Source organism: Pteronotus mesoamericanus, unplaced genomic scaffold, assembly GCF_021234165.1.
Source record: "Pteronotus mesoamericanus isolate MK-2021 breed Mesoamerican mustached bat unplaced genomic scaffold, CSHL_Meso_final contig_182, whole genome shotgun sequence".
Classification (NCBI taxonomy): Eukaryota; Metazoa; Chordata; class Mammalia; order Chiroptera; family Mormoopidae; genus Pteronotus; species Pteronotus mesoamericanus.
The window spans coordinates 141,925-167,860 of record NW_026555078.1 but is presented as its reverse complement, the minus strand read 5'-3'; the positions used below and the strand labels follow the sequence as shown (position 1 = coordinate 167,860).

Genomic DNA, 25,936 nt, shown 5'->3' with positions numbered 1-25,936 from the left:
TGTTGCAGCAAATTTCTGAATAATGAAAAATAGAGATGTGTTTCCAATTCTAGCCTAGAAAAGCTGTCACGCTGAAGGTAAACTTTAATCTTCTATAGCCGAATAGCATACATTTTTATTTCCAGAGTAACAGCTTTGGGAAAATGTTTGAACATTTCCTTCAGAGCTTTGTGGTAAATCCACTGGGCGCCCAACCCCTGCCTTTCTGGGCCTTTAAGGGCTGGCTGGAGGGCTTTAAACAATTGGAGGCCAATTTTTAAGAAGCAAAAATAGAGACTCTTAGAGAGGTGACCATTAGCATACAAATTCTCTTGGAGGGAGGGCATTGTAAGAGAAGTGGGGCTGGAGGCAGGACGACATTAATTTCCTGTAATTCCACGAGGCTTTGTGTCCCACTCGAGTGGAGGGTTCCATTCCCACACAATTGGGAAAACACTTTTGTTGTTGAGTGTTTTAAAATCCCAGCCCCAGGAATTCCCTCCAGAAAAGCAGGCTGCCTTTCCCGCAGGGAGGGAGGGGGGAAAGAAGTCCAAAGAAAGCCCCTCCTGGACAGGACTGCCGCCCCCAACGGACACAAGTTGCACAAGGGACGTCTGAGGCCCCTTCCCCGCGGGCCTCACCTGGATCCAGGGACCTGCCGGGGCTTTGTCGGGCCAAGGGCAGCTGGGGACGGCCCTTCAGTGCTTTCGCAGCAGGAGAGGGGATCCCGGGGCGCCCCCAGGACTCAGGAAGGCCACCCCAGCAAGGAGGCCCGCCCCCCTCGCACCCCGCAGTTTCAGGGAGGGGACCACTGGCTGGAGTTTTCAGGGAACTGAAATGCAATTCCCCAGGCCTGGGGCCATCACTAGCCCGGGTGCGCGCCCACGAGCCGGGGAGGAGGCAGCAGGTGGAGGAGGGGCGGCCTCGTGCGCACAAAGGGGCCCCAGGACGGCGGGCTCTCCGCCCTTGACCTTGGGTCTCCGCCTCCATCCATCTCCGCCCGCTGCCAGGGAAGGGGGCTGGCCCGGGGCCAGGGGCGAGCTCGGCGGGCCGCAGGGGGGTGGGGGGCCGCCAGGGGGCCGCCGGGGAACGGGACTCAGGGAAAAAAGGCTCAGGGGCAGCAGAATGCTCCCAGGAAACCTGCATTCCAGCTCCCCCGGCCTCTTCGGGCGCCGGGCGCTGGGGCGGGTCCGATTCACTGCACGCCTCCCGCCCCCCAAAGCAAAAGTTGCACGGAAGCACGATGGACGCCCCCTCCCCTTGGCTTACCCTACGACTCGCCAGCACCCCCCTCCGCCTCCCTCGGACCCCGGCCGAGAGGGGGAGGGGAGCTGTCACTGGAGGAAGAAAGCGCGCCTTCCCCGCGAGGACAGACTCGGGCAGGGTCAGCTGCGCCTCTGCCCGCCCCTCGCCGCCCCGCTCCAGCAGCTGGCCCATTAAGCCCCCGAATTATGCATGGGCCTGGAGCCCCTCGCCCTCCCACCCCAGGAAGACACAATCAACGTGCGCGCGGGCCGGGCCGGGGGAGCAGGAAGGAGGTGGCTGCTGGTCGCAGAGCCCCGGCTCGGGGCACAGGCTGGCGAGGCCGGCTGCCCGGCGCGGGCCAGGCGCACCCAAAGCCCCGGGTGGTACCCAGCGGGCAGGGGAGGGGCACGGACAGCAGGGGAGCCCCCGGCGCAACCCCTACGTTGCTGGAGTGGCTGCCCGTTTCCCGTGCGGAGTCCGCGAGTTGCGGGCCCACCCCGCGACCCCGCCGAAGCTCCGCTCAACCCGCCTTGGAAAAGGCCATTGTGTGCCTGGATTTGGCAGTGAAGGGAGGCCAATGGACCCCAACCCCGGAGTCCCCCAGGGGGCAGGGCCTGAAGTTCCCCGCCGGCATGGCAGGAGGAGCTCTGTCCCTGCCCCCTCCTGGCGGGGGGGAGGTCGAGCGGAGTAAAGCGGGCCAGGCTGGGGGAGGGGTCGCTGGCGATCCGGACCGACCGAGGCAAAAAAAGTCTCGCAAGCTGCAACTGTCGGAGCCCTCGGCAAATTGCTTTAGTGGCGGGTCAGGTGGTTTCAGGGGAGTGGGAAAAAAGGGTCACTCTCCGAGTCGGAAGGACTTGGACGACCACCGCCCCTCCCCCGCCCTCCTAGTCTTAAGAGCACGCCGGCGCATGCTGGCCCGGGCAGGCGGCCTCCGAGTCCCGCGTCTCCACAACACGTGGTTTTCCGTGTCCTGGACCGCGGCGCTCCGGACCGCAGGGCCGCGACACTGGATGGCCCTTGTGTGCCCGTTTGTTTCTGGAAATGTTTCTCTCTCTCTCTTTCCCCTTCTCTCCAAAGCAAAGGCCAGGTCAGGAAAATTACAGACTTCTTTTTCCCAGCGAATGAAGTGGCCTCCTTCGCAGGGAAAGTTTTACAGGCCAATGATGTCAGTGATGCAGGGAGAGACCGCACTGTTTAGGCTGCTTAATTGGCGGGCTTTGAAATGGCGGTGGGAGAGGGAAAGAATCCGCTTGGCTTCCTTGGAGAACTCAGTTTTGTGGGGTCTACCAACCTCAGCCGATTCAGCCAGTTGCTGGGGTGGGAAGGGGTCATCAAAGGTCTGTCTGTTTCTCCTTTAGGGAGAGGAAAGCCCCAGGCCTCACCCTGAGCACTGGACAGGCAGTCCCTCGCCCCCAACCCCAAGGAAGGACCCCCTAGAATCTCGCTTGTGGGGGGTGCATTCTCCAGACGCCATACTCTGCCCCAAGAAGCATTTGAGACAAAGCCAGTGCTTGCTTTCTCCACTGCGTTCAGGGGTCCCTTTGGCTCCTGAGGTCAGGAAAGCAGCCCTACGTTTTCTGGACCCTGAGGGGCTGGACAGCTGTCCCCACGGGGGCCCCACAGCAGCCCAGGCACTGGGGACGCAGGGCAGGACTCGGGCGTTGTGGGTTCCTCTTGGGTGGGCGCTGACCCACCCACCTGTTTGCACCTTTGAGCCTTGACTCATCTGCCTGTGTAAGGGGGCTGCGTCCACACCTGCACCCCAAAGGCTCTGGAAGCTGCAGGCCTCAGCCCCAGGGCGCCAGCCGCCCTGAGCAAACACTGCTGTCCTGGGCTGGGCAGCTCCCCCTGCCTTTGTGGTCCAGCTGCTTGGCTGCCTGCTCTGCACACCCGGGCTGGGGGCTCTGCCTTCTCCCTTCCCAGGTAAGGCCGTTTTGTTGCTCTTCTCCACCCAAAGGGGCCCAGAGTCCCAGTTTCCACGCTGTCTGAGCAGGCCTGTCTCTCACCCAGGGGTCTCACCTCTCCCTCCCCGGCCTCCCTGGCCCACACCCCTCCCCCACCCTCCCTAACCTCACCCCCTAGTCCCTACCCAGCACAGCTCCTCCTTCCTCACCACCCCTCCCCCCCACACACACATCAAAACCAGCAGATCAGCTGGAGGGCCGAGGGCCCGAGGAAGCCTGCTGAAAAGGATGCAAGGAGGCCTAGAGGCCTTGCCGCTCCGGGTCCAGCTGGAGGCCCCTGAGCCCAGAGCGTGCTGCCATGGGGAGCTCCTCCCTGGGGTCCACTAGGGAAGCGGACACTGCCCCTTAGGTCCCCAGCCGCCACCTAGCAGCTCCTGCACCAGGCTGGGCCCAGGTGTGCGGGGCCTGAGGGTTACACAATTTGGAGAGCCCTTTGACACAAGAAATCAGATGCCAGAGCACACCTCCAGCAGTGGGGGCAGCGCCTGGGCGGGGGGCCTGGGCCGGGCACTCAGCCTCAGTCCGCGCTGAAGCCCCCAGGACAGCCTCCACAGCCTGGAGCACGGGCGACCCTGTTTATCCTCTCGTTTAAGGGCCCTCGCTGCCAGCCACCCACTGCTTCAAAGAACGCTTACTCCCTAAGCCCGCTCCACAACAGATGAGGCACATGGGGGGGTCGGGGCTATGGGGCGCAAAAGGGTCTCGGTGGGAAGCTGGGGTCTAAGCACCCCCCCCCCCCGCCCCGCCGCCGGCCAGGCCCTTACAGCTGTTGGAAACCACTGGTAGCACCTTCTCACACTTCAGCTCAGGAAGCTGGGGCCCAGAGGGGGGGGCGCCTGCTCAAGGTCGCCGCGTGTCAGCCACAGCGCAAGGACGCCTCCCCGAGTCTTGGGCCCTGGTCCACGAGTCGGTCGCCTGCCCGCCCTCCGCATAGAGCAGCCCAGGCACCCACGTGCCTGCTACGGCCCGACTGCGCTGAGCAGGCGTCAGCTCCCAACAGGACAGGCGTTGCACAAATGGCAGTCGACGCCGAGTCCACAGGAGCGTGCGGCACAGGGGGAGGCCCGCTGTCCTGATTCTTTGTCCCCACGCTAGTCCCCAAGGTCCATCATGGAGCTTCGCCCTCAGACAGAAAGTCCCTCGTTGGCTGGCTGTGAGCAGGAGCCTGCGGTGGTGACCGCGAAAGGCCCACACCCCCCCATGGAGGCGACCCAGTCAGTGAGGACCCAGCGCCACTGGGAAGGTCGCTGGCCAGAAGGCAGGGGCCTCGGTTCCAAGCACAACCGTGCGGCTCACTGCAGGGCAATGGTACCGGTACTTCGGCCTCTCTGTGACTCAAGTGTCCTGACCTATAGAATACGTCCTCCTGTGTGACGGAAGCGAATCAGACATTACCGTATTCTATAGGTGAGGAAACTGAGGACGGGGGGGGGGGGGGGACGAGGACCATAGGCAAGGACGGAGAAGGGGACGTAGGGTGAACTATGACCGGGACGGCACCGCCACACCACAGAGAAGAGTGTGACTGCGGAGTTGACCACTGGGCACTGGCGGTGTGACCTTGGCAAGGGACTGGACGTCTCTGCCCTCCCGCTTCCCCTTCTGCAGAGTGGGGCAGATGCGAGCGCCTACTTCACGGGCTGTTAGGGGGATTAAATTCGCTCAGATTCGCAAAGCCCTTCAAACAGTGACTGGCACACAGGAAGCTCTAAAAGTATGTGTTAAATTAAAAATCCTCACATGAAAAACTCAATCTCTCTGTTTGCTCAGTGAAAAGATGAACCCAAGGGCACAGAGGTGACAGCCGGGCTTCCCGGCACGGAGTGTGCGCCCAGCAGATTCCAGGGCTGGTGGGTGCGCACTAGTCATGCATGAAAATTAGCAAAGGAAAAAAAAAAGCTGTCAAATGCCTAATAAAAAACTTAAGTCAACTGCTAACTATTTACTGTCAAATAAAAACCCTAATAATAATAACGGTAACTAGGCTGGCTGTTGGTGAGGTTCCAGGTGCCTTTCTCTCTCTCCTCCCTTCTTCCCTTCCTCTGAACTGGAATAAGGAACCACCCGCCTAAGCCACAGATCCTACGGCCCCCAACCGATAGATGGCCGTTGGGCTGACCAGCACTTTCTGTCTTTGTTTTCATGCCATAACCCTTTCCCGTGCAACTCAGGGCTACGGTCACACTGTGTAGCAGCTGACCAGGTTTGTGCGCGGGCACACACAGCTTCAGTCCACCGCCCTCCTGGGAGGTCGGCAGGACAGGAATTTCTCACCCCTGTTCACAGGTGAGGAAACCGGAACTCCGCAAGGGGAAATGCTTTGTCTCAAGCCACAGGGCTGGGCAGCCTGGTGTGGCCAAAGGTCGCCCGTCCTGACTTACGGGGTCTGGGCTCAGCCCTGCCAGTACTGGGGACACAGGCTCAGACAAGTCCTTTCACAGGGAAGAGCAGGAAGGTTGGCAATGAGATCCCACAGCCCAGGTCAGGGGCCCAGAACCCCACTGGGCATCCCGCCGCTGCCTCTATGATTAACGACAGCTGGCAATCCGCAGGGACCCGGGAGAGGCATACACTGTCTCAATCGAACCTTAAAACAAGCCTGAATGATAAGAAAGATTATCTCCATTTTATAGGAAACCGAGACTTGGAGAGCTGAAGGTCAGAGAAGTCACTGGCGAAACCAAAACTCCCAGCCCAGGTCTGTCTAAATTCACGTTCTAGAGCTCTCCTTCCTACCCCACCCTCCCCACCCCCCGGCAAACCTTCACCAGGAAACAAGCAGGGAGCCCGAGGGCTCCTGGCCTTATCCGGGGGTCCCGCCTAGGGGCCAGTGTCAAGGATCCCCTTGGATGGGATACAAAGGTAGTGCCTGCCTCCAACGGCTCTGCCGGCCTCTCCCTAAAAGCCTCCACACCCCGTGTGATCCAGGGAAGCCAAGCAGACCCGGAGCCGATGCCACTTTGCTGTGTGACCTTGGGCAAGTCCCTTAACCTCGCCGAACCCCAGTTTAAAGCAGGGTTAGACATGTCTATTTCAAAGTGGGGTCAGAGGTATCTGTTTCAAAGTTGCTATCTACTTCAAGGTGCAACAACCCTGGCACAGCGGGGACTCCCGGGCACCCCCCTGCTCCCCACGCCCCCCAGCGCTGCCCAGGCTCTGGGGCCGGCCTGCAACACCCAGCACCCCCGCCTGCGGCCAGGGCCACATCCCTCGGAACACTCCACTTTGCTTTGGCGTAGACGGAGCTAATAATTAGCTGTTACGATTTAATAATAGAAAAGATAATCCATGCTACAACACACATGGATTTAACCCATCTTAATTTGGAGGGAAAATAACAACCCTAAATATATCAAATGCAAGTTTTTCAACACAACCTGCAAGTGCGTTTATCTCCAGTTTCCAGCGCAAGCAAGTTATTTAGTTTCTGCCACTGGCCAAGCTAATATTCTTTTTTTTTTTTTCTTTCCCCATTTACTTTATTTTTTAAAGTCTGAAACGAACATCCCCAGAGCAGTATGTAAGTCCTTCAGCTGACGAAAAGCCCTCCTTCCCCCAGCGTGTCCTGTCCAGCAGCGGGTCCCCAGCAAATACGCGGTCTGCGCTCTGCCTGCTCTGCAGAGTGCCCGCCGCCCCGGGGCGCCCCTGGACCTTCAGGGTTCCAATGAGGACGTACAGGTGGGCGGGGCCACCACAGCTGGGAACTGCCTGCCACCTCCAGCCCCGGGGGACCTGCCACCTCCTGTCACCCGCTGCCTGTCTCCTGCGTTTCTCCAGAAACCTGACATTTGGGGTTTAGGGGGAGGAGGGAAAAAAAGGCAAACAACAAACTTCTGAGTGACAGCTGATGGCTCATTCCTCCCGTTATGGCTTCATTTGGTGATGGAAGAGATGGTAACACGCGAGAAGCCAAGAACGAGCTACCTGTGATCAAGAGCCTCCCCCGCAGTGGCTAGAAAATGGGGGTTCTAAGGAGGAATCGGGAGAGAAAGGCTGAGCGAGAGATCCCAGGTAAACTGCCATGATTTGCACCGAGGAAAGCAAGCGCCTCGTGTGACTGAGCGGGGTCCAGGCTCCCGAGTTTAGCTTTTTAGAAGCTGCCGCTCTTCCAGCGTCTACCTCCAGCCGGACCCTGTGCTTCCACCTGGCGTAACATGGGGGAGGGGGTGCAAACAGGGAAACTGAGGCCCAGAAAAGCAACCTGACTTGCCTGGGTTGGCACTGGAGTTCCACCCCGGCCGGCCAACGCCCAGGCCCTCGCTCCTTGACCCCTGGAATCCCTCCCCAGGGCGATACTCCATGAGAGCTTCACTATAGGACAGTAATGGGACCAAAGACGCGGGCTGACAGGGTGGGGACATGGTCCAGGGAGACCCGCCCTGACCCCAGGAAATGACGGAGCTAGGGGAAGGGGAGGGCGCTCACATCTGTAGCACACGTCCCTTGACGTCACAGTGACTGTTAGGTACGTCCCCAGATGTGGAAGCTGCGGCTCGGCAGGTCGATCGCGCCGCCCAATGCTGGAAGGCGGCAGGGTGGCACAGCCCTGCGCTGGGTCCTTCCCTGTGCAGCGAGACACGGCCTCCGCGGTGCAGGCCGCGAACCCCACACGCCCCTCAGCCCCCGTCTCCTCGCCCCTCCTCGAAACGCCCATCCCAGGGAGCGGCTCAAAGACCCCTGCTCAGTGCAAAGCCCCCTGGGGTCCCCTCCCAGGGCCTGCCGTCTCCCCTTGACAGACAGACGCCAACGGCCATCAGAAAACTCACAGAGGCAGGGAGAGGCTGTAGGAAGGGATCTTAAGAAACAGAGAGAATCCTACATCGACGGACACGCCCCAGAATCAGATGCCAGCACCCCGCTCGGACCTCCAGGCCAAGACCCCCACCTTGACCACCTCCAGCCGGCTGTCCCCCGATGGGACAGAGGCTCCGTGGCACCTCCTCGTCCACAGCGGACGTTCAGGGGGCAGGGTCTGGGCCCGTCGCTACACCCATCAAGGGCAGGGACACCACCCGCCCACACAGTGGCCGAGTTCCTCACGAGGGACAGAACAGCAGCTCCGGGGGCGATCCTCCCGCACACATGCGCCCGGCCCCCGGGGCCCCACCACCCCGCGAGGGCCAGGTCGGCGTGCCCGGGGCGGAGGAAGGGCAGCAGGTGGACCCTTGCTGAGTGAGTGAGTGAGTGAATGCCCTTCAGGAGACAAAGCTTCAGAAACGCCTTCCTCCCATTCTCCTATTCTCTATCATTGTTTTTTTTTAAAGGAACAGTAACTACCCCCTTCCTTCCCATCTCCAGAATTACTGTCCCAAGAAAAGGGTCGATCCGGGGTCCAACCCTGGCTGACAGAATCCTGGGGACCCCCATAAAGGTGGAAGAGACCCCAACTCTTTACAGGCCAGCGCTGCCCAGCCATTACTGGAGCTCGGCTTCCAGAAGCACCTGGCAGGGAGGGGGACATGTAAGACGGCCCTCCCGGCCACCGTGGGCGCCTCACTTCGGACGGCCAAGCCAGAGGCCAAGGCCCAAGAATTAACAGCCCTTGGCCCTGGGGGCAGCAGGGCCCGGAAGGGCCGGAGCATCCCCGCCGGCCACGGCCGGGAAGCAGGCCTGGGAGAGGCCGGGCGCAGCCCGCAGAGCCCGCAGCCACGTGGGGTTCCAGAACCGGGGCGGAGAAGCGCCTGGGATTCCTCGTCCCTCTCTTAAAATATAAAGACTCAATTATCTTTGAGCAGCTTGCTTTACACATGAATTGACACATTTATTTTACAATAAATAACTGAAAGTTATCTGTGTTTCCTTTACTGTTAATCTACACAGAGAAATAATAAACAGGGCTTGTCTACAAAAATGCAACCACTGCAGTCCTCAGAATTCAATTAAGCTAAAATAATTAATGCTCCCACCCTATTAAATTACTTTATACATTGGAGCCCCTGAAGTTTTATTCTTTAATCTTTCCTTTTTATTAAATAAAAAAAAAAAAGTTGGTGCCAAAGGAAGTAGAGAAAAGGGAAAACGGAGGGAACCAGAGAGAGGGAAGGGCACGGCGGGCCATCGAACGGGACAGTCGTCTTCAGCTGACATGGCACGGGGTCTGTTTTGTGCCTTTGATTGAAACAGCATTGCAAATGCTTTGAACAAACACATCTCTTTCGACTTCAAGGGATTATTTTACATATTTCTTCCAGAATGAAGAAATCCATTCATCCGGTTGCTGAATAGAAAAGGCCAAGAATACCCTTCGTCACACATGAAATAAAAATGCTGGGGCTCCTGCAACCCCAACGAGGGGGCGGGGGAACGAAGCGCCTCGGAGGCTACCTCGGCCTTTTGCGAGGCCATGTTCCTCGCTTTCTTCGACAAACCTGCCCCTGGGGATCGGCGGCCTCTCGAGGGAGCTACCTGCCCCGGGGGACGGGGACTCAGGTGGGCTTCTGGGAACGGCAGAAAGCCTTCCCACGGAGACAGGGACCGGAGCCCGCGTCTCACGGTCAGAGCCACCCCTGAGGGGTCCCCGGCGTTCCCGCTGCTGGTACAAACAATCCTCGAGCGCCTGATGAAGGAAGCAGAGGGCAGGGACCCCAGCCACACAGCACCTGTCCCGCCAACAGCTCCAGCCTTTACGGACGAAGTGCCACGCAGGTCTGCGCAGAGCCCAGAGCAGCGTGTGCATGGCTGTGGCCCAGGACGTCGTCCCCCATGCGCTGGTACCTTAGGAGTCCGCGAGCACTCGTGCCGGGACACACCCGAAGGCGATGCCCGCAGGCCAGTGTCCCCAGCACCTACCCCCATGGTGTCTCCTCAGGAGAGGCTCTCATCGGTCCCGTTGTACAGATGGGCAAAGTGAGGCCCACAACCACAGAGCTGCCACGTGGCGGCGACCGAGAAGCCAGGCTGGTTGTCTCACCCTACCCACTGCCCTCCGGGGCTGGGGGCCTCTGCACACGCCCAACCGTCTCACCCGTGGACATGGGGGACCCGCCTCACCAGGTTCACCCTCCAAGGAGCACCAGCACCTCACTCCCTCCAGCATCCCCGCTGGCTCCCGCGTCCAAAGCACGGCGGAGACAGACCCGCACGCCTGCCCAGCGGGCCACCTACACCTCTCTGCACACAGCAGCACAGCGGGGACCTCCCGCAAGAAAAGTTCCACTGGCAAAGCATTCGGGAAGCCACTGCCCCTGCGAGCCTCAGGCAAGCTTGCCAGTGTTACCACACCCTGCGGCAGATGGGGAAACCGAGGCAGGGGCCCAGGAGCGACGTGTCCAAAATCAGCCACCAGGATTCGAACCCTCTCTGCACACGCTCTGATGCTGTCTTGCTGTAGGACAGGCTGCCGCTCTTGGGGACACAGGCTGGCAGCACCCTCCTTTGACCCCCAGGTCTCCCGGGCTCGGGAGCGTGGACCAGAAGCGAGCACTCTGGGGTGCACAGAGCCTGGGCTCCGCGGCAGGGGGTCTGGCCGGCCTGGCCGGGGCCTGGAGAGACGGACCCAATGCCAGCCCACTGTGGTGGGCAGACTGGCCGGAGGACGCAAGCCCCACCCCTACTCTTCAGGCGGCAGGAACCAGAGGTCCCAGTGGCCGGCCGAGGGGGCACGCCAAAGGGAGACGTCCAACCTCCCTAAGGGGCATGGTGTCCACTAGGTGCCCACAGCCCATCCCCAGATTTACCCATAGGGGCAAGAAAGCGTCAGAAGGACATTTCTTTGCACAGATGGGAAACTGAGGGAGGAGAGGAGGAAAACGAGTGCCACTCCTAAGTGCCTTCCAGGGACCACCCACGTGCAGTCCCACAAACTCGCAACAACCCTCATGAAAGGGGGTTCACCAGCTCCTTCTCCCAGGCGGCGAAACTGACTAGGCCACGGTGCAAAGAACAGATTCCAACCCAAGGCTATCTGGTTCCAAAGCCAGAGACGAGGCCACAGACCCCGGCAGGCTGAGGGCCGACTACACCTCCAAATTCCCATTCTGACTTCCGGCCACTGTGCCGCGTCCCACAGCCAAAAGCGAAGCAATCGGCAGCCAGTCAGGCCGCCCTGAACGCCCGGCCCGTCTCCTCCTGCAGGTCCCCGTCGGAAAGGGCGAGCCCAGTGGCGGCCAGAGGCCATCCTCGTAGCTCCCGGGCCATCCCCACACCGACACCCTCGGCCAGAGGACGGTCCCCCGACACAGCGAGGGGTGAGGGTGGGCCTGGGGCGCGGGCGGTGGCGTCTGCAGCGGCCAGGCGAGTGCCACGTTCCATACCTGCAATGTTCTCCTGCTTGGGGCAAATGCCTTTCGTGGGCGAGAGCAGGTGGTCATCTTCGTCGGGGGTGACCTGGATCCCGATCTCCACCGGCTCGGACACTTTCCTGAGCTCGGAGCGTGAGGAGGGCGGCGGGCTGCCCTTGTCCAGGCCTTTGTCATAGCAGGCACCCAGGCTGCCACCACACTGCTTCTTCTTGTGCTCTATAAAAACCAGGATGTCCCCTAGAGGGAAGTTCATCTGACACTGTCCACAGGTGAGCAGGTCAGGGTCGGGGCCACCCACCAACAGCCCCAGGCCGCTGGGCTCCTCTATCTCCAGACCCTCGTCTTCTTCAAGGATGGCCGCTTCCACATGGTCAGCCTCTGCTGCAGAGAGAAAGGGGAGGGGGCAGAGAAGACAGAGGTGGGCTTAGGCGGTCACAAGCACCCATCGTGCGTTCCAACCCTTCCCCACCTAGGGCAGGCCCCTCCGCCGCGGGTTCCGGGGTGCGCGGAGTGCCCCCCAGCACTCCTGGACGCACGGCGGCACCATCCTGCGGGCCAGCGACGGTCACGCACAGTTAGGCTCCGGGAGCAACACCACGGCCCCCGGAAGCTGGGGCTTCAGCGGCACTGACCTTACTGCTTTCTAGTTTGCTCTCTCCCAATTCCCCCCCTCTCCACCCCACCCGCCAGCACAGGAACACACACGGGAGTGCACAGGCACAGCGCACACGCTGGTTTCGCAAGCAACTTGGCCATCCCAGCCATGGTATCAGCCAGAGACGTGTCTCTCAAACTCTGCGACATCTGAGAATGAGCCGGGGAGCCTGGAAAGCCTTCCACACCTGGGGCCACGACCCCGGGATGGGAGCATGCCAGGTTGTCGCTTCAGCCTCCTGGTGATGCTGCTGGGCAGTCAAGGCTGAGAACCTTGAGCCTGAGATGTGCGGCCCTGCTTCTGGCCGCCCCCCCGCCCCGCCCCTGCCTCCAGTTTCATTCATGGCTTCCCCATTCCTGCCAGGCAGACTTGCGTTCCTCTACCTGAGCCCTGGCTGCACACCAGACAAGAACACAGAAACCCAGGCAGCCGTCAGAGGGCCGGGTCTTCGGAGAGAAAGCAGCCCATGTGCTCGGAAAGCAACAAGTGAGCGTTGGTTCCAAAAGCAACATCGAAAGGAAAAACAATGCAGGGAAGGGACCCTGCAGGTCTGCGGGCTTGGGGGCGGGGAGAGGGGGGGCGGCTGGCTGTCCCATCCAGCCCCCGGCACCCGGTCAGACCCCCGTGTTTGCAGGCTTCCCAGCACTCGTCAACTCTCCCATCTTGCTTTACTCTCCCTCCCTTACAGAGAAAAGGGGAAAAAAATCTTCAGACTCAAAAGCATTTCTTGGCAGAGGACAAACCACAGTTTCAATGGGTTGTGCGTTTTCATATTTCTTTTAGCAGCCGATACACTTCCTTTTTATTGTCAGGGGCATAGGACCCAAGTATTTTGAAGCTAATAAATGCCTCTAAAAGAAGCAAGCCCCTCGGGGAAAACTGGAAGACTGGGCAGCAGATAAAGTGTCATAAATCAGGGAAGTGGACGAGGAGGTTGCATCTCCCCTCCGGGTACGAGCAAATTCCGGGAGGAGTTTTTGGAGAGCAAATGTCAGTGGTCGGGCAGACGGCACGCGCATCAGGGTCTTTGGGGGTCGGAGACCCGAGGAGGCAGGTACGTTTTAAGTTGTGTGATGTTTAGGAAAGGATGGCGGAAACCACAGAAGAACAGGCAAGGGAAGAGAGAAAAACACATTCCGTGGCAGTGAAGTTATTGGCGGGCCAGAGCCAAAGAACAGATAATTTAAGGAAAAAATTCCGTGGCATCTTTCATCCTACACATAAATCACTGCTCTGTATTTTCTGGACACAGGCTTCCGCAGGGCCTGTGAGCCCGTGCACAGGACTGGTCCTAGAGCAGTCAGCACACGCCACGGCACTCGTGCGAACGGGGAGTGCACGGGTCCACAAGCAGGGGCTGCTGAGAAGCGAGATGAACATTGGAGAGCCTGCCTCGGGTTCTAGAAAAGCAAGCAGAGCCTTCAATGAATTAAACGTAGACACGCATTCGCAACGTGGTTGTACAAAAATACAAAAATACCCCGCCGATGAGGAAATCCTAAATCTGCGGTCTGCTTCCCTCCAACAAAAAGAACCTGGAAGGTACGAGAAACGGTCTTCACAAAGCTGGCCCCAGGAACCATTAATTACACTTTAAGAAGAAATCAGAGTTTACTTAAAAAGGACTTGGAAGACAATGCTACGTAATTAATTTACCAATTTATTTTATGAAAAGATGCTTTGCTATGGTTAAAATGCAATCACAACCCTCCCACCGCACGGCGGTTCTGGGGGGGCCGGGGTTCCTGTGAACCGTTTGTCAGGTGGAAAAGGTAATTATTCGGAGCCTCTGTTCCCTTTAATGATCTAACATTGAGCAATACTGTTTATATTGAAAAGCTCACACCTTTAATTACCAATTACATATACATAATTTCAGAGCCAAAGGAGAGGGCTGTGAAAACAGTTCTTTAGAAATATAAGGACGTATTGTGCGTCATTTCTAGAGAGGGAACTCTAATAAATGGGAGGAGGGTGTCAAAATATTGTTTTGTTAAAAAAAAAAAAAAGAGAGAGAGGCACAAAGGAAATGCTCTGAAAAGCGAAAAAGAAAAAGAAAGAAAGAACCGGGGGAGCTGGGCGGTGGGAAGGGTGGACAAGACCCTGCTAAGAGCCGGGCCCGCCGGCCACGCCGCCCAAGGCCACGGGATAAGGGTAAACAAGGCGGCAGTGGACCCAGGACCCATCACCCCCATTCCTGGCCCCACCTCCCTCTCTGCAGGAGGGAGGGCGAGGAGGTGTCTTCTGGTGTTTAATTTCACCTTTGGCTTCCTTGGCTTGCTGTGTGTCGCTTTGCTTTCCATGAACTTTCCCAGCCTCGCCCCTGGCTCCCCTGCGCAGTTCTAGAAGCGTGAACGAGCTCCTCTCTGCTGGGGGGTTTAAAGCTACATAATTTCAAATGCATTTTGTAATTCCAAAGAAGCACAGACTAAGGTAAAAACTAGCAAGGGTCGCAAGCGGCCGTTTGCAAGCACGCCCCCGCCCCCCCACCTCCCGCCTTGCATCTTTTGCTAACGACTCTGCACAGCTAGCTGTCTTCCTTGTCCTCTTTTTTTTTTTTTTCTCTTTTGTAACATCTGGTCAGCTGTCCTTGATTGGGCAGCCTCTGCCTCTTCCCTTCCCCGCCTGGCCAGCCCTGGAAGCCCCAGGAGCCGAGTTTGAAAGTATCCCATGCCATTCACTGTGCCACCCGCAGGCCAGGTTCCGCCTCCAGTCCCCTCACAGCCAACCCACCTGGGCAGCCAGGCCCGCCGGTGTGCCCAGGCAGCTCTGAACTGGGGCTTCCACCTCCTGACCCAGGATCCAAGCTCCCTGCCTCCCACGGAGACCAGGAGGCAAGGAAACACCGGCCAGAAACTCTGCCCCCCCCCCCCCACATCCAGAGCGGAAAGCAAAACTCCAGAGGAAGAAGGCATTCGCCAGCTCCAAGACCGGGGCTCCCTCTCCCCCTGCCCCCCGGGGTGCAGGCCTGCCGCAGGAGGCCCTTCCCAGGGCCGTGGCCACGGCACCTCCAACGTTCAGGCAGCAGAGGCGCCCTGAGCTCCCAAACTGTCAAACGCCTGGGTCAGAGCAGGGCACCAAGGCGGCTTGCTGAGGCTTCAAAGCTCACACCCAAAGCCCTGGGAGACACCCCCAAAGTCAGGCTGTGGTTTCATTTCCGCTGGCAGGCGGATACCAGGCTGGGTGTGTGGAGAGCGTGTGCACGCGCGTGTCCCTGCTGAGAACTGTATCGCTGGTGGGAGAAATAAAAGGAGAAAGAGCCACTTGGCTGAGCTCAGAGAAGGGCACGGTGAGGCCATGCCTCGCCCCCTTAGAGGCCCCCCCCCGCCCCGTGGGCACCAAGCCGCACAGCCCCGCACAGCCTCCGAGAAGCAGCCCCTGCGTGCCAGGCAGAGCAGTCCCAACTGCCACCCACAGACAAGCAAGCACCAGGAAGGGGACAAGATGCGTGCCAACAGCCTCGGCCTTTCGGATTCCCAGGTTCTGCACACCAGGCCCCCTGCCGTGTCCGGCAAACCTGGGCCACACAAAACGAAGGCACGAGCGAGGTTTTCCCGGGCAGGACATGCACTGTCGTGGAAAGCACCCCACGCCAGGCGGCCCCAGAGAACCCTGCCGTTCCCACCGCAGCAGGCTGAGTAAGGTAGAGGGAAGGCTGCAGTGTGTGACTCCTTAACAGGAAGCAGCAAGGGATGTGCAGGCCTCTGGTCCCCAAGTCACAGATCAGGCGGGGGTGGGTCCTACAATGTTAAATCCTAAAGTACACGGACAAATCTATATTTACACACATTCATTTGCTTTTTACAACAAAACCACATTTTATGTAGGATGCTGGGCCTCCTCCCAGCTGGTGAATGCATTTAGAAGCAATGAAGTCAGGATTCACAAATAATAATGGACTTCGTTGTTAAGTGCATGCGGAAGCCCTCCTTCCTAAGACAAACTCGCCCATGCCGCGGCGCGGCCGCAAAGGAATTCGGGCGGAAGACAGAAATGGAAAGACATGGCTACCACGGGCCCAGCCAGGCAGCTGCACAGGCTTAGCCGGGCCTTACCTGGCCAGTGACCCCAGCAGGCAGGGCCCCCGGCCCCGCCCACCCCGGTCCATCTCTAGCAACTGCCCCTGCACCTGCCCCTCGGGGAATTCCAGCCGAGGGGCCCGGCCTGCTGTCCCCGGAGCCCCGCTGCACACACAGCACACAGCCCGTGTCCCCTCATCCTGCCGTGATTCAAACCCCAATCTCCGCCTTCCACGGCTAAGCCACAGTCCGGGAGAAACACACACAGGATTGTTGTTTCAGGGATTGGGGGGGGGGGGGGAGGAGGAAAGGAGGTGGGGGAGGGGTGCCAGGACCTTAAAATCGTATGCCACCAACGTCACAGACACCATCGTGATGTGTACGTGTGTTTACAAGAACTGGCTGCGTCCCTCCGCCCAGCCCTGCACCCGACGGGAGACCTGACACCTGCTTCCTGCGAAGACGAGTCTGCGCCTTGCTCACCGGTATCTGCGGAGGGATCGCCTCATTCCCTCCGCGAGAACGCTCGGGGAGGGGCCGGGCCGCCGCCGACACACGCACTCGGCAGAGCACAACACTTGCTAAGCTGCCATCAATTTTTAATTTATTGGATCCAAGAGAAAATAACAACCGTGGGGAGAGGGGGATGGGAGAGAGAAGGAATCAATTCTTGGTGGAGAAAATAATCTATGACTAGATGACGCCGTACGGCACAACAAGAGGTTTGATGAAGTCCTCCAAACGCAGGGGATGATGAAGTGCCCGGGAGAGGAGAGAGACCCTCGGCCCAGCCAGAGGGGCGTCAGGAGGACGGTCCTCACGGGGCCACAGAGGGTGAAGGCACATCCGAGGGCGGGAGCTGCAACCCGGGCCCAGCCCATCTGCCCCCCAAGTTCCTGCAGCCAGCCGGCAAGGCTCGGGGCTGTTGCCGCACCCTGGGAGGACGCAGCCAGGCTGGGTCCGAAGCAGGATGAGTCATACAGAGGGACCCTCTCCCTTGACCACCTGCCCTCTTGCAAGATGATCTGAGGTGTCCACGCACATTCCAAGTGTCGCAGAGCTAGCGGTCCAGGACCCCCAGGCCCTCCAGAGGCCACCCCCTACTGCCCTCACCAGACGGGCGCATACCGGGACCACCCTCTCATGCAGCGCGCGTCTCAAAACGAAATCTTAAGATTCTGACACGCGGGCAGAGGACAGAGAAAAGGCTGCCGGTCACACCCTCATCTGCCATGTGGGTCCCCTTCCCAGGAAAATAACCGGGGGTCTGGCTGGCCAGGCCAGGGGGGCGGGGGAAGGCCTGGGCCCGGCCTGCCTTCCACAAGCCAGGGCTGCTGATCCAGGAAGAGGCTGGGGGTGTGGAACCCAGGGGCAGGTCCAGATGGGCCAGGGCAAGATGGGGGGAAGAGCCCCAGATACACACAGGGTCCTACCCACCCCCGCCTGGTGCCAGGACCGTTGGGCTCATCCCTAACAGCTCCCTGGAAAATATCTCACCTGGCCCTACAGGCTCAGCCCAACCTTTCGCCAGGGCCCCCCACACACCTCTCCAGAACCCCTAAAACTGGGATTGGGAGGCCAGGTGTCACCCGTTCAAAAGCAGCCAAAGGGCCCAGTGAATAAGAACAGCCTCCGGGTGTCTTCACAGGTCCTACCTGTTGATTACTAAGAGATTACCCCAAAAAAGCCAAGACCGCGATGCCGGTACATGCAGTGACCTACGTATTGATAAGTAACAGCACATTTAATTTTTTTAAAAAAAAAGGATTTATCACAGTGCACAGAACTCCTCCTCAACACATTCAGAAGACCCTCCACAACTGCAAATGCCTTAAATCTTCTGAGGCACAACAGAGCTCCCAAGGATGTGATGTAAAAGCATTCTTTGCGGTCCAAGGAAGACGCTGGTTTTACTGAACGCTGTGCTTTCTCAAAGGTGCTAAGCAGGAGAACAGCGGGGCCGTCCGTCCAGGACACGGACTGCAAGCCCACAGCGGGGAGACCTTCCGGGGGGACACAAGCCCACAGGGCCAGCATTGCCCTCCACGTCTCACATCCAAGGTCAATGCGTACACGCCACCCCATTTCTTCCCTTAGCAGCGCCTCCATTTCTGAAACCCACGTGAACCACAGGAACGCTGGCCTTCAACTTTCCGCAGCCCTTTTCCTGGGTGTTGTTTTAGGAGAGAACTCATCAGAACATTAACAAATGTATTTGTATTTCAGCAGTTCAGTGGAAGAGGGTCATGAAAAAGTTATGTAAAACAGAGGATTTTTTTTCAACTTTGAAGTTGCTTAATTTTGTGTAGTCTGGGCTTTCATGATAGTAAAATAGCTCACCCTGCCCTGGTTCAACACCCAAGCAGATTACCGGCTGCCTCGGATAAAGAAAAAGGAAAAAAAATACACACACACACACGAATGAATTTCTTGAATTTCACCAACTACACAAAAGACTTGCATATGTCAAAATGCCGGCCGAAAAGTCCCCGTGAAGGGAGCACCATTAATCAAACCTCCGATCTGGTGTCACTCTTGCCAGTAAAAACGATGCTGTTCCCCTCGCCCCCCTCACCGGCTCGTGCAAGGAGTGTGCCCCTCAGCTTCCACGTGTCCCCAAATAGCCTGTTCTCGGCACTTTCTATACACGCCTTGGGAAAACTGCTGCTCAGGGGAGGCAGTCAGCATGTGCTCTTCCTGGGGAGGGGAAGAACGGGAGTCGATTTCAATGACGTTTGGCTCCCTGGGAAAGAGAGATTTGTGGGAGTCGGGAGCGGCGGGGGGAGGGGAGGGGCGGGGTGGGGGGAGGCACATAACACGCAGGACTCCAGGCCCCATCGTCCGTGAATAAAGAACGCCTCAAGTGACAAAGCCATGCCCCGAGCAGCTGGGTGACACATTCATTCATTCCCAGTGTTCTTCTGTACCCTCTCCCCATTCAAAAATATGTCGGCGTCCCTACAGCTAACACCCCCTTCAGAGAAGGGTGCTCAGCCGGCATCAATAACTTGACGGTGCAGAGCAGGGCACGGTCCCCAGAGAGCAGTTATTTTCCCTTGTCCTCCCAAATGTGACACAGCATTGAGCCAAGAAGCCAAAGTCGTCGGGGAGCAGCAGCTCGTGGCAGGACCAGAGAGCCCTTCTCTGAGGCACAGGAGATGCAGGGAGCAGCCTCTACACAAAAACGAAGGTCAGGAACCTCATCTTTACCCACCTCCAACAGATAAATACATATTTTTCTCAAGCTCTGTCCCATCTGTGGTCTGTGTTTAGTTACAGATCATGAAACTCCCCCAAGTCCCGCGGCACAGGACTGGGGATTTCTAAAGTGACGGTTTTTAACGGTTTTCTGCAGGCCAGAGGCCACTGCCCAGCCCGAGGCAGCCAGAGGACAGCGCCGCTTCATCTCTGAGTTGTCAGCTGAGCCCACTGCTGCGATACGCTTACAACTGGCTCCGTTCGAACATTAAACGAAGTGGAGAAATCATCAGATAGCTCGCCGGCCCTCTGTACTGGAGAGCGAAGGCTCCTACGGCAGAGGGCTGCACCCGGCTTTTGTCTGACCTCATTTACTTCTCTTTCAGGTCAGGATAAAGCACCCTTTCCTGTCGGAGTGTAACCTCCTCGGCCCATATATTGAACTCAAGCACAAGACTCGGGTGAACTGTGCTGCCTTCAGATTTCTTGAACTTGAAGACATTATAGGTCCAGAAATCCTGCAATCGAGAGCACACGCATCCCCAGCCCTGCACCGCACATTCAGGGGAGAAACAGGCTCATTAGAAGCCACCCGATACAAGCCCTGTTTGGGGTGAAAGGTATTAGCAACGCCAGGTCTAGCAAGCATACTGTCCTTCCAAACAAGTTTTACCCGCTATTTGAGTTGGCATTTTATATCTTTGGGGAAGGATGCCATTTCCCTTAGTACAGTGGGAACATCACCTAATAAATGGAATTGAGAATCCAAGTGTCATAAAACCTGGGCTAAAAGGATTTCCATTCATCAAGCTGTTCTACGTACACAACTCCGCAAGGCAGTGATTCTCAGCTGTCCCCTGCCTGTGTGACCGGCAGCGAGAAAGGGACAACACGAGGCACCTCTTCGCAGTCTCCCGCCCCAGGTCAGGAATGCCTCAGCAACCTTAAGGAATTTTCAGAAAGTCAACACCACAGGCTAATGGGGGCGGGGGACGGAGGGGAACACACCATTCAAAACTAACCATCTTAATTGTTTTGTTTTTAAGAGAAAGGAAGAAAAATGCCCCATCTGCCAAGTGAAGGCCTATCCATCAATACCGAGAGCTTGAAAATAGATTCTCAAACTTATATTCTCATGTTGTCCTGCTCCAATCTCCGCAGGAAAATCAATATTACAACTTCGCACTTAAGACATTCTGCAGCCACGCAAAAGGCCTGGGCTGCCGACGGAAGGCCGGTCCCAGCCCCTCGGAGCCGAGGCGCCGAGCCATGACACGGGCGCCGAGCGCCCCCTAGCGCTACGTGGCGCCAGGCGCGGCGCGGCACGTCAGGCTCGCCTGCCATCAAGCAGAAGCCAATGCAACTGAAAGTTTATTTTGGAAAGTCTTTTATCACAACAAGCAACAGCGATTGCAAAGCGATGGAGAAGGGAGATGAAAAGAAAAAAGGGAAAGGCTGGTGCAAGCCGTGTTCTAAGAGAAAAACCAGTGCCAAGAGCTGGATTCTGATAAGGTGCTGGAAACCGGTGCACGGGGCTGTCAGAAGCTGGTATCTGTAAAGGGACGGTTTTGCCTGCTCCCCCTTCACTGAGGCAGACTGCTGATCACTGCCAAATGCACCCAAAGTTGCCCGTAGCTTCGGCCTGGAGAACCCATTCGGTCCTGCACTGAGGTCTGCAGAGCACCACACCCAACCCTGCGACCTCAGCCTCCCTCCCCGCTCCTGAGGCCGGTTCCACCAAAGCGACTGCATTCACTCCAGCTCTTGAGAAATGACTCGTTTTCTGTTAGGAACTGTTTTGAAGGCCAAGGATCACCAAGGCCAGAGCATAGGCAGAAAGCAACCTCTCCCCCGCCAAAAAATAAAAAAATAAAATACAAAGAAATTTGCATTTGTACATATTCAGGGAGGCAAAGAATACCCTTTTAAAAATATTAGGGGTTGTTAAAATATGCTCACGGCTGTTTTCTCTCAGGTGTGAATTACAAATGAATAAAATCAGCCTGGCATAGCACCTTTGATGAACACATTTTATTCTCCCATGGAATCAGAGCAGCTGACTTACATCACACTTCTAATGATATGGGGTTTCCTTTTGTGCAGAGGGGAGACAAACTTCACCCCCCACCACCACCACCAACTCCCCAAAAAAGGAGAGGCCTATATCTTATAAAATTTATCGGAAGCCCAATTTCGGAAGAACTGTGGACAACCGGAGACACGCTACTACACTACTGTACCCTGGGGACTGAGGGCCACTGTGAGCCCAGCCGCCTTCCAAACCCACAGCGACAGCAAAACCCAATTGAAAGGTAAGACCATGGAATTAACCCGGCCTAACTTCCGAGTCAAATCTTGGGCCTCTCGTTGTTTTTGCAAAATTGTGAATTCAGACGGAAAATTGCTCATCTTCCAGAGAAACCTGTTGGTGGGTTGTCGAAAAATCGCCTTCACTCGGGTGGCAGTGTTCACCATCGACATCTCTTTCTCTTCGAGAGCCTCGGCTCCTCCGCGGGCTGTGTCCGCGGCCCCCGCCACGCGCCCCGCCTGGCACAGCCGGCTCACGGCTCTTCCCTCCGCCTGGCTATCACTGTCCCTCTTCCTCCGCTCTCCAGTATTGTCACCGTGTTGTTTTGTGTTTGTTTTTATTAATAGCTGCGTCTGTCCTCCGGTTTGAAAAGCCATGCCCATCTGGGTCAAACATGTGAAACAAACCAGAAGCCCAGGTCTCCCTCCCCAGCTGTCTCCCACACTCTTCCCTCCCTCCTCTTCTCGCTGGCCCTGTCTGTAAATTTAACTAGCTCATTAAGGAGTCCTTCGGCCACCCCCACCCCAAGATTGTCGAGGCTGTTTGTGTGCTCATGGTGTTTCCCAGGCCATCAGTTCCCCGAGGTTGCATCATCCCCAAAGAACCCGAGCTTGCCGCTCCCCAGGCCGGCGGGCTGAAGCTGCACCGCGTTGTAGGTGGTTTCTATCACATCTAAAATCTACAACGTGAACCCCAGGTGAGGGCTATGACAGCACCCATGGTGCCGGCCAGGACCCCAGAGCACCGCCAACCCACGTCTGCTTCATCTCCGTGGAGGGGCACATCCACAGGCCACGCAGCCCACAGGGCGCCCTGTTCTTGCCTTTCCCCTGCCTGCACTCCCACCTCCCGGGTGACACAGGACAGACAGAAAAGCCAGCTGCTTTTTGATAATAAATAGCCTTGTCTGGAAACTGGTTGGACCACTCTCCCTGCTTAAACCCCTGCACATGCGTTGGGCTCCCTGTGCCCTGGGAGGCAGGCGGGATACCCTTTGCCCTCTTGTCTCCTTGTCCCCACCTCCCTTCTCCTTTGCCTCTCTCTTCCCTCCTGCCAGTGCTGCAGCGCTGGCCTTCCCCAGCAGCGCTCTGAGCAAAGCTGAGAGAGACCCCGGACAAATGCGGCAGGGAAGGACGGCGCACCAGGCACCCCGCACCCCCCACGGCCAGCTGCCACCCGTCCTTCTGGCCGGGCTTGCTCCTGATGTCCCGGGAATGCCAGAAGAGGAAAGAGCAAAAGCCAAGCAAACCTACCTGCTTCTTCCCCCTGACACACAACTGCAAAGACGCCTGGCTGCTTTTTTGAAGCTGTTAGCTTAGCAATGCACCCCCCCACAAATCCCCCTTCTCCAATAACCACCCCCCCCAACATCCCCCTCCTCAAAAACAACTCTTGCAATTATACAGAAGCTACATGGGGCAAATTGCCTCCTGGAGAAATCAGGCGTCTGCAAGTACAGACATCCTAACAACCACTCCACCATCTAAAGGTGTTGGGGGGGTGGTAGTGAGGGGGATAAGCGATTGATTATTGGTAAAGGACAAAACATCAACTGGCAAAAAGGAGGACTGGGTCAAACCAGGCTCAAATCTGGTTGCAAAACATTTTGTTTTAAATGCAACCCGCTGGTCTTCTTTCACGATGGAATGGTGAAAAATAAAAGAGCAGTCCCCATCCCTCCCCGCAAAGGCATCCTTCTCCCAAGGCAAACCCCACTTTAATATCTATTCCCCTCCCCCCCAAAAATAATAATAAATCCACAAATTCTTACTAAGGTATTTGCTGTAACAAAGGAGCGATGGCAGCAGCAACTGCTCCGAGCAGATGGCTCCTATGCTGGGTTTTCAGGGGAGGGGAGAACCCCTTTATATATATATATTTATTTATTTATTTAAATTTTTTTAAAATATAACATAAATATTCGGCTCTCGGCTGCCCCGCAGCCAGTCCTCGGCGGCGGCTGGGCGCGCAGTCCTCTCCAGCTCCGCGCGGGCGGCCGGCCCCAGACCGACGAGGTGCCCGGCGGATTGCAGGAACACAGCCTGCCCGCGGTCTCGATGGCACCCAGAGAATGTTTTATTTCTCTTGCAATAAATTTTTTAAAAATACAAACAGCGACCGAGGCACCGCGAGAACAAGGACCGCGGGGAAATGTTCCCGCGCCGCGAAGCTCTGGCCGGCCGGCCGGGTAGCGCCGCGAGCCGACCTTCCCGGTGCAGCTGAGCGGGCATCCGGGGCCAGCTCCGCGGCAAACCCCGAACCTGGCCCGCTCGCGCTCGCGCTCGCTTTTTCCCTTCGCTAAATCAGCCCGACTCTCTGCCCCTCTGCAAGACTTTGCCCACCCCGCCATTGGCTTGAAATCCACACGATTTCAGCCGATGGATTTCCATTGCGACCCGACTTGTTTATTTAGATACAGAAGATGAAAGATACTGAGAAAGAAGGACGGGTAAGAAATTGATAGGTCTCTCTCCTTTTCTTCTTCTTTTTTTTTTTTTACTACTATTTTACAAGCACATCCCTCTCTTCCCACTTCTAGCTGACAACCTTTTCCCCCCGTGGCGGGGATTTTTCATCAGCCCCCAATCCCCCCACCTTTTTTTTTTTGAAGTGGGGGGAAAGAAGAGGATATCATCCCAGGAGACAGCGGAGGTGGGGAGATTGGCGGGGGGGGGGGGGGGGGGCAGAGCCCGGCAAACGGCCGCGCAGCTGGATTCTTTTGCAAATAGCAAGAGGAGGGGCGAGAAAAGCGGCTGCGGAATCCCAGGACCGGCGGGGCCGGAGCCCTGCCTGGCCGGGTGCAGCGGCCGGGGGCCTCGGGGACGGCGGCCGCCGAGCGACCCGCGTCTCCCGGAGCCCGGAGCGCACCCCGCGCTCCTCCGCCCGCGCCGTCCGCGCGGACCCACGCGCTCGCCAACTTTTCCCCACTTCCCGGCTCCCCCTCCCCCTCCTCTCCGCCAGCCCCCTCCCCCTCCTCTGCAAACCCCGCCACCAGCGCCGCCGCCGCCACACACGCCGCTCGGAGGGGCGAGGGTCCAGCCGGGCTCCGCGCGCACCTACACACCTCATCCAGCCTGCGCGTCCCCTCCCCGGCCCGGCACCCGCTCTGCAGGCCCTTGAGCCCGGGGCGCGTCTGACTGCGCAGCACCCCGGCTCCCCAGGCTGCAAAGAAACTTTCCTATGGCCCCCCTGCCCCTCACCAGGCTCTGGGCCGACGCCGCTGCCTCTGCGAGCTTGCGGGCCGCCCCGGCGCCCGGCCTGGCTGCGCCGGGCTCGGTGTCCCCAGCCTTGGGCGCCCGGAGCCCCATTCTCCGGCCCCTCGCGCGCACGCTGCAGACACTTACGGGTGATGAGCTCCCTCTGGGACAAGTGCTGCGGGTTGCCCTGTTTGCGGCGGGACATTGCCCCGGCATCTATTCTGGCATCGCCCGGAGAGCTGCTCTGATGGGGGGAGCCGGCGGAGGGGGTCCGAGCTGCCGCCGCCGCCGCCGCCGCCGCCGCCGCCGCTGCTGCCGCCGCCGCCGCCGCCGCCGCCGCCGCCGCGCCTCCTCCTCTGCCGGGGTTGGTGTTTTGGTTTTTTTTTTCCCCCTTCCTCTCTTGCCCTCTCTTCCTCCTCTTCTTCTTTATTTTGCTCTTTCTTCTATGCTGTTTTTTGTTTTGTTTGCAAAAAGAAAAACAGAATAAAAAGGAAAGAAAACCCTCGATCTAAAATAGGAGAAAGAGGCAAAAAAAAAAAAAATCTGCTGTTGCTTGCTTGCCGCAGACTGGCTGGTTTCTTTAAAAATATATTCTTTAGAAGGAAAAAAAATCCTTTGCACTTCTTCAAACTGCTTGGCCTCCTGGACTTCCAAATGTCTTCTTGAACTAAACCGGATTTTGCACCGGCTCCTGACACTTTCTTTCAGGGTCTGGTAGGTGAAAAGCGCACTTCTACCAGGAGAAGGGAAAAGGGAAAAAATGCAAACAAATAAAAAATAAAAGAAGAAAAAGAAAAGAAAAGAAAGCAAAGAAAACTTGGGGACTTGTCTCGTACCCCCTCACCCCGCCCCCTCAAAAAACCCGAAGCAATGTAAAACTGCCCGGGTCTGCTTGTTTCTGGGTTTTCTGCGGGCTGCCTGTTTTTTTCTCGGAGACTGACCCTTCCGAGGCTCTGGGGGGACTCCAGGATCGGCTCCTTCCCAGTTCACCTGGCAGGCTGGCGCCGGCCGGAGAGGCTGCCTGGTCCCCGCGAGCGCTCCCCAGCGCTCCCCTGGCGCCGCGGGCCCGGGGGGAGCTGGGCCGAGGGGCGGCTCGCCCAGTGCGCCTGGGTCGGTGCGGGCGCGGACTGG

The 25,936-nt window shown here is 57.9% G+C and overlaps 1 protein-coding gene across 4 annotated transcripts in view; it reads right to left on the bottom strand.

The window, feature by feature from the left end:
* The window catches only part of BCL11B (BCL11 transcription factor B), an 87,820-nt gene extending 62,810 nt beyond the window's left edge, over positions 1–25,010 (bottom strand). For 2 of the 4 annotated variants that reach the window (XM_054566939.1, XM_054566941.1), the window contains exons 1-2: positions 24,953–25,010; positions 11,441–11,809 (exon numbers count right to left, since the gene is read on the bottom strand). In XM_054566939.1, the coding sequence (XP_054422914.1) occupies positions 11,441–11,809; positions 24,953–25,010 (427 nt within the window). The remainder of the gene's footprint in view (positions 1–11,440; positions 11,810–24,952) is intronic. The other 2 variants (XM_054566940.1, XM_054566942.1) reach the window with 1 other exon arrangement.
* Between the last annotated feature and the right edge of the window lie 926 nt (positions 25,011–25,936).